The sequence below is a fragment of the Halichoeres trimaculatus genome, unplaced genomic scaffold (assembly GCF_033239565.1).
Source record: "Halichoeres trimaculatus isolate MK-OKI-2021-1 unplaced genomic scaffold, fHalTri1.1 fHalTri1_scaffold_4, whole genome shotgun sequence".
Taxonomy (NCBI): Eukaryota; Metazoa; Chordata; class Actinopteri; order Labriformes; family Labridae; genus Halichoeres; species Halichoeres trimaculatus.
In genome coordinates this window covers 40355396-40363332 of record NW_027437182.1, presented here as the reverse complement: position 1 = coordinate 40363332, position 7937 = coordinate 40355396, and the positions used below count along the sequence as shown (strand labels likewise).

The window sequence follows — 7937 nt, the reverse complement described above, 5'->3', positions numbered from 1 at the left end:
GTCTGATGTCTTCATCTCGTTCATGTAACCTGAAGAAGGTTTGGAATAAAGCCTTGAAGAGTGAGTCAGGATCTGTGGGAAACATTGTCTGTGCATGTTGGCTCCAGTAACGGGTACAGCTGTTCTTCTTCATGCTGTGAGTAATAGAGAGGCTGTTTTTCTTCCTAAAAACCAAAGTAGAGGAGGTACAGACGGAGGTCTTACCCTCCAGCACAGTGAGCTTGGCGCTGGTGTTAATCTCTCCCACGTTGTTGGTTGCTGTGCACTCGTAGATGGCTTCATCCCGGTGTGTCCTCAAAGGCTGGATACGCAGCACTGAGCCTGAGCTGTCATCAAACTCAATCACCTGTGGAGAGAAACGGTTCTTCATATCACACACTCAGCTCGCTATCCCTTCAGCAAGCTCAGCTCTTTATACCGTATAAACTTTAGAAGGTTTAGGCAGTATTGGAGGAATCAAACGTGCTCGCTTTACAGTTTTTCTCCATTGGTTTGGCTCATTTCTTGAAACAGAAATTACATTCTCAAAACTCTAAGATCATTTGGCAAAACAGGCTCTCAGTTCAGCACAACACCATAGCTCACCTGCAAAAGTGCATATCTACCAAAACCGTTCACTCACACCTCAAAGCTAAATTCCTTTCCTAAACAAAAAGTCAGTGCCACTAAAAAAATGCAAAGATCCTTCCAAGTTGCTTTGACTCATTTTTTGAAAACAGACACCAACACTCTTGGTGCTTTGGCTCAAAATAACCTGGATTGATCAGCAGAACACCATGGATCACCTGCAAAAAGCTCATATCTCTCTCAATACAGTTTAATTATGTGTCAAAACCAAATTTCTGTCAAATAAAAACAGTCAGTACCCCCGAAAAGCATCGTCCCTTTGGCATTGTGTAAGTAAAAACATTTAGATGTTTTGTCACTATGACCGAGGAACACTGAAATATCCCTCATGTCCAGCTCTCAGTCTTAGCCCAGTCCTTCATTGACAAAAGTCACTGTACTCTTACAGTATAGTAACTAGCAGAATACACGTATATATAAAACTGGATATAAAAAAAAGGGAAAAAAAGATTTTACTGTAAGAGTAGCCTCCATAGTTTGACATCCCACATTGCACTTATACTGCCAAGGAAATTGTAACCTTTGTTATTCACACACATACAGTAACTTCCATACATCAGGGGAAAAAAGAAAATGTAGAAAGCCCAAAATACTGGAATATAAACACATAAACAGAAAACAAAGACAAACATATGTAGCTACAGGGCTGTCAATAAAGCTGGAGTTTCACAACTAACACTTCTTCACTGGTCGCTGTCCTCACCCTCCCTCTCCAGGCCAGCATCCTTACCCTCCTGACCAATCACACGCTGCCGTCAGTCTGGCCACAGATTCTTAATCACATCACAGCGTATTTTCACAACCATAGACAAAACCTGTCATCTGGACTTCTAAGATGTGTAAAACTCATCCTTCCAGTTCTAGTCTCACCTGACTTTCAATTTCAATCAATTTATCGAATGTTCCAAGAGATTCATACATAGTTTTAATGTTATGTTGCTGACTTAGTTTGACAGTTGAACAGACTATTTGTGCATGAAGTGACTCGTACAATGAAATGACGCTGATATGTTTTGAAGAGACTGCAGATCAACAGTCAGTTTAGATCAACGAGATTGATTCACTTGGAAATTGTGCTAAATCTAGGCTAACTGTGCTAACTGTAGGCTACCTGTACTTTGTCTTTTGCAAAAATGAACAAAGGCATTTGCAGTATGATGACATTAATAACTTGAATTATGCTGTGAACAGTAGTTTGGAGGTTTGTCCATGTTATTTTGAGAATGTCATTTCTGTTTCATGAAATGAGCCAAACCAAAGGAGAAAAACTGTAATATTCAACAATCCAAAAAAATGACACAGAAAGTTATCCAGATCGACGTCAACCACAACACAGCAACTGGTCATCGCTGAGAGCTCTCTCTTAGGGTGAATCTTAAAGCAGTGAACTCCGCTCTCCTCTCTCCTCTCTCCTCTCTCCTCTCTCCTCTCTCCTCTCTCCTCCACGACATAGGGCTACTTTCTGAGCTGCCATATTAAGTGACATCTTGAAGTGGACTTGGTTGCCTTTGCTCCCTTTTTATTTGCCTTTGTATAATGTTTTTGTGCATCAGACTGATCTGCCTGCAATCCCTCTCCATGGCACTGACCAATGAAATTCACTCTAACACAGCAGCCAGCTGCACAGCTACGCCTTTCTATTGTCTACAGGCTGTGAGAGCGGGGACATTAACTACAGTTAAATAAAGATCAAAAAGATACACAGCCTTGCCCAAAATCATTCTCTAGTTGTGCCCATAAGGCAAAATGTTTCACAACTTTAAACTAGTCTTTATTTTCTTTCCAACAGGCTAAATGGACTGCCAAACTAGCTCATTTTATAGAGACAGGGCATCTAACACCTCCCAAACAAACTTGAAATGACAAAATTTCACTTTTCCCTTTAAACATATTAAAGTTTAGGGTGAACTGTGAGGTCTTTGGATGGTCCTTGGTTTGTCTTTTGAGTTCATAGTCTGGATTTTCTTGTGTATTTTGGGTCTTTCTGTGGTTATTTGTGTTTCTTGTGTTTTCTGTGAAAATCTTAGTTGTTCTTGTGTGTTTTCTCTTGTGTTTCATGTTCACTTTGTTGCTGCCTGTGTTGGTTTCGGCCATGTCCACAGGTAGCCTAACCTGACACGCCAAACGGACAGTTTCATACATCCACCACAGAAATATTTCACTAGTCCATCTGGGTAGCAGCTCTTCTGATTTGTTTTCAGAGGTGGGACTTTAAAAAAAATCCACAGCTGGTGATTGGACGACCGTTCTGATCAACACACTCACCACGGACCAATCCACATCAAGCCACGGTATGACGTAGCTTATGTGAGCCGATGCTCCTGAGAAACAATAGATGAACAACTACTGAATCACGAGAAACAGCTGTAGAAAAGGTGTTAGACGACAGCTTCAGTTTTTATGAATTTAACTTAAGAATCAAAGGAACGCTGACAAGTACAAATGTCTGCTGTTGTCACGTCTGCGCCCACAGCTCCCGCCTCTCTTCCCTGATTGGGCCGGTCAGAATTTAGCTGAGTAAAATCGTTGGTCATTGGAGCCTTTCAAGATGGACCTGCAGGAGTTCAGAAACTGAATCAGGCAGGTCCGTCTGCTCTGCAAGGTTACAGGTAGCCAGGCATTTTCAAAAACAAACATCCCTCCCCCTCATTTGATTTGAAATTTGCAGCTCAAGGCACGCCAAACCCATATTTGTCCGTGTTTTCCAGACGTGAAACCTGTGCCGGTCAATCAGAATGAGCCCCGGTCATCCAGCTGTGACATCTAAGAACCCAACACTGGCGTCTTCATGAGACAGTGAACCCAAAGTTTCCCAAAATCTTCCATTTTCCGGGGCTTTTCAGAAAACATAGTTTCTAGTGACGTAAAGCTGCATTTTTGTGCGGATGAGAGGCATGGATGTAGAAAAACACATGCGGTTTCTCGACTACGTGTGGACATGGCCTTAGTTCTCCTTGTGTTTTCCTCCTGTGTGATTGCCCCTCGTGTTTCTCCTGTGTCTTGTTTCACACCTGTGGTTTGATCGCTCCCCTGTCCATGTGGTCTCTGTTTTTCTTCAGTTCTTTGACAGTTCATTGTCCGCGTACGCTGTCGTGCTGTGTGTTGTACCCCATCTCCTGATTACGTCTGTGTTTCCTTGTGTAAGCTTTCTAGAGATTTTTGGCTTTGGAGTTTTTGATTTTTTGAGTTTAGTTAAAATGAAGACATTTTGTTTAATCTAGAACTTGTTCCTCTTCCTTTTTTTTCCTGCTCCTGTGGATCCTGACAGTGGACGTGCTGAAAAGTTGGTGAGCCAGGGCCCACCCATCACACCGCACCTGGTAAAGAGTAACACAATTTCTATTTTCCCTGATACCTAATGAATAACTAATATCCAGTGTTCCTAAGACACAAAAAACAGGTTATATTGATAAGTTTCAGAGCTCACCATCAGATGTCATTAGATAAAGGCTAAATGATTAATAAATAATCTAATAAATGAAGCATTTTATCAGTGAAGTGATCTGTTTGCTACTTACGGCACACAGAACAAACAGAATGTCAAACAGCTTACAGGAACAGACAAAGCTCTGGTAGTGTTTCTGTTTGATCAGAGTTATTACAGCGCACATGTGCAGACACACAGACTCAATCCCAAACCACCACCCACACACTACTCCTTCACTACCGAGTGTCACTTCAAATGAAGTCACACTCCTAGCTGTGGAGGGCACGTTAATTGAAGGGGGAGGGTATAAACATTAGGGCAGGAATGGGAGGCCCTCTTCACTTCACAGGAAAACGGAAAACCTCGTTGCCATGGAAACATAAAGACGCTCCCGTGTATGGATGTTACGCTGAGGCACAGATTGCGAGTCGCTATATTGCTGTTTAGGGTTGATAAGAGCTGTATGTTTCCAAAATACACTTAGATTGACACAGAGATAACAGTGAAACACGTGGATTTGATTGGGATAGGGCAGATACCTCCTCACATGCCTCGTGTGTGTGTGAAATGAGACTCATTCTCATTTTGGAGCCGCACTGTCTGTCTCATTTTTTTTTCTTCTTAACAAAAACTAAAATCTGAAGCCGTTAAAATGACAATAATTTGAAGTGATCCAACATGTCTATTAATGCTATCACCATCTGAAATTTCCAATTGAACAAATGAATTAATACTGCAAACTGCTCACATTTTAGGTGCCAGGGCTGCATGGTCAAATCAAACGTCAGCGAAGAGTAAGGATGCTCGTTTCGTTTAATCTTTTTAAACCACGCTTCTTGTGAGTTTCTGTTAGTGTGATAGAGGTGTGGGGAACATATTTTACACATGTGGCACCTATATTCTATTTCTCCGTTGCACTTCCTGTAAAAGTCGTCAAAAGTGTGCATCGATGCAGGCTCGCTGTTGAAAGGCTGAATGGTCCACTCCCCCTCCGCACTACGTGGTTTGGGACGGCCCTTAATGTGGCGGACCCTCCAAAAGAATGCGCAAACGGAGGGTTAGTGTGTAGGGAGAGTGCGTAGGGGGCGGTTTGGGATTGAGCCACAAACAGCTGTTAGAGCTGACTGACAGATGATCCAGATCATCACTAAAAGACAACTCATGGAAAAAATATCTCCTTGATTCCTCTCTCCTCTCTTCGTTTCCCATCATCTCTTCATCATCTCAGCTGGGAGGGACTAAGACACACTAAGTGGGGGAAGTGAGGATGAAACTTTGGAGCTTTGAGATTCACCAAGGGTCTTATCTGACCACCACAGACAGGAGGCTCCACTCTGTGGAGCCTTCTTGGTACTGCAGTTATATTCCACTTAGACTGTGGCTGTTTTCCAGACCTCATACTAGTCCAGCAGTGCCTACTGTTTTGGCTGAATTTCAGTCTGCAGTAGGTAGAATGTGAAAACCTACAAAATCTGCAGTATACTAAAAATCCCTGGATGTCCTACTGATCCAGGAAAATTTCTCAGTATGCAACGGACCAGGCTACCTGGCATACTGTTTCCCACAATGCACTGGGCTAAAGGCTGTTTGTCAATGCGGGTGGCAGGTGAATTACTGCCATCTACTGGAATTAATCAGCATTACAATTACAACACAACACCAATGTTAGACGGTCTGTGAGATAGAAGTGAAGTGATGAGAAAGAAACACCTGTATATTCTGTCATTTCCAGTCATAAAAGAGGAGTTTACTTCTACAAATTCATTAAAGCCCATATAAACCACTAATTCACTTTATATAGAAGTGGTTTTTACATCAGCTGTAGGAAATAAAATCCCTTTCAGATTTATTTTCAGTAAACAATATAACTTTTGGTGTAAGATTAGAAATCAAGAATGATGATTCTGTGTGATGTGATAAACAAAATAACTAGAAGGCCGAGATCTGCCAATAGCTTGTTTTGTATATTAATAATGAAGAAAAGAAAACACCATCTGTAGCTCCGCTTCGCTACATACTACACTCACATGTCACATGTAGGTGGTTTGGAAAACAGCCACTGTTAGCCACAGTGAGCCAGGAGTTGCCTCTCAGACACGGACCATGTAAAAAAAGAGTGTTGATCATAGAATATGATCTCCACCTGAGCATGTTTGTTTTCATCATACCTTCTCTCCAGCTGTGTCTGTATAGAAAAAAAATCAACTGACGAGCGATGAGGCCACGGAGGACAAAGAAGAGCATTTGAACATTTAATCACGTGTCGTCATGTACCTCAAAGCGCTGAGAGCTGACTTTCTTCCCTTTCTTCATCCAGGTGATGCGAGGTCTGGGGTCACCCAAAGCCTGGCATACAAACGAGGCCACTCCACCTGAAATCCCCGTCTGGTCATCAGGGGTTTTTATGAAGTTAGGCATGCCTAAGGTGGTGTGACAGGAAGACAAAGGTAAAGGTGAGAAAAGAGGAGAGATCAGAGGAGTGTAGCCCTCTGTCTGCTGCAGTGATCAGAATAACTCTTTTCCTGATGAATGGATTTCTCACCATTTTAGCAACAAAAACCAAGAGGTTGATTATAATGAAGGATATTCAAAGAGCATAATTTATTAAAAACTCTGAATCCACTTTTAGAGAGAGTACGCTCATCAGAAATATGTTGTTGAAAAACAGGTGTATATCAGTGAATCAGATCAAAGCGCAGAAGTGAATTTATTTCAGTAGTTCAATTCAAAAAGTAGATTTCATAAATGATACTGATTCAGTCCACTCAGAGTAAAATATTTCGGCATCTCATTGTTTAATTGTGATGACTGAACTAGGTTTTAGTTCCTTTGGTGCTGTGGGCAGGAGCCAAGTTGGCTGGAAAAGGAAACCTCCATGAAACTCATTAGCAGATGAAGCATGAAATACTCTAAAGCTTTCTGCGTTGACTCTGGACTTGAGAAACCACAGGGGACCAACACAGCAGATGACTGACCCCCCAAAACATCACCAGCTGTGGAAAATTTACTCTCGTCTTCAAGCAGCTTGGACTCTGGGGGCTCTAATTTTGTGGTGCAGCGCAGGGGGCGCAAGCCTGGCGCAGCCTGGGCAGCTAATTTCGCCCGGCGCACCACCGTGCGCTGCCAATTTGACAATTTGGTAGACCGCCTGCGCAGAGATGGGTGTGACGGCGCGCCAGGGGGAGTTGACGGCGCACCAGGGGGAGGTGTCAGCAGATTCATGTTGGCGCAGTGACAATTTCGTGCCAAAAAAGTGCGCTGAAAGCTCGCCAGCTCCAACCTGGTCTATCCTCGCCGCAAGGCGGAGCGTACCCCACGCAGCTGTAATTTGGTGACAGGCGCACATGTGCGCACATGTCATCAAAGCCTCAGAAGCAGGTTTCCAGAGTGTCAGGCACATTTTAATGCAATAAACAATCACAGCAATCACTATTTAATGTAACTGTCTGAACCAGCATATACATTTATATCTATATTAACTGTCCCGTCACATCTGATGTCAGATTAAAGCCGTTTGTCATAATGGAAAGTTAACCTGACGGCAGCTGGAAGTTTGATGCACATCTTACAATTAAACAATAAACAGCCTTAACATCTGATACTGAGTATATATCTGGTTCTCTCATTTCATTTAATTCAAAGAAAAGAGGGAGAGAAAAGAGGAAGAAAAAAAGAGACAAAATAAATGTTTGTCACTCAGGATTTACTTGTGATTTCCCATATTTCTCTGTTTTAGTCTTTATTTTTAACCTGATCTAAAAAGATGGAGTACATTATTGTAAGGAGGATGAGGTGGAGACACTGGGAGAGTATACAGTATATCACCAAAGGCTCTGCTTGGTGATGACAAACCAGGAGTGCAGGTGGATCAAAAGTATTCTGA

At 42.4% G+C, this 7937-nt stretch overlaps 1 protein-coding gene across 4 annotated transcripts in view; it reads right to left on the bottom strand.

Annotated features, from left to right (window-relative positions):
* The window catches only part of ptprfa (protein tyrosine phosphatase receptor type Fa), a 147219-nt gene that overhangs the window by 91429 nt on the left and 47853 nt on the right, over positions 1–7937 (bottom strand). For all 4 annotated transcript variants that reach the window (XM_074667903.1, XM_074667904.1, XM_074667906.1 and 1 more), the window contains exons 3-4: positions 6329–6474; positions 205–346 (exon numbers count right to left, since the gene is read on the bottom strand). In XM_074667903.1, coding sequence (XP_074524004.1) covers positions 205–346; positions 6329–6474 — 288 coding nt within the window. The remainder of the gene's footprint in view (positions 1–204; positions 347–6328; positions 6475–7937) is intronic.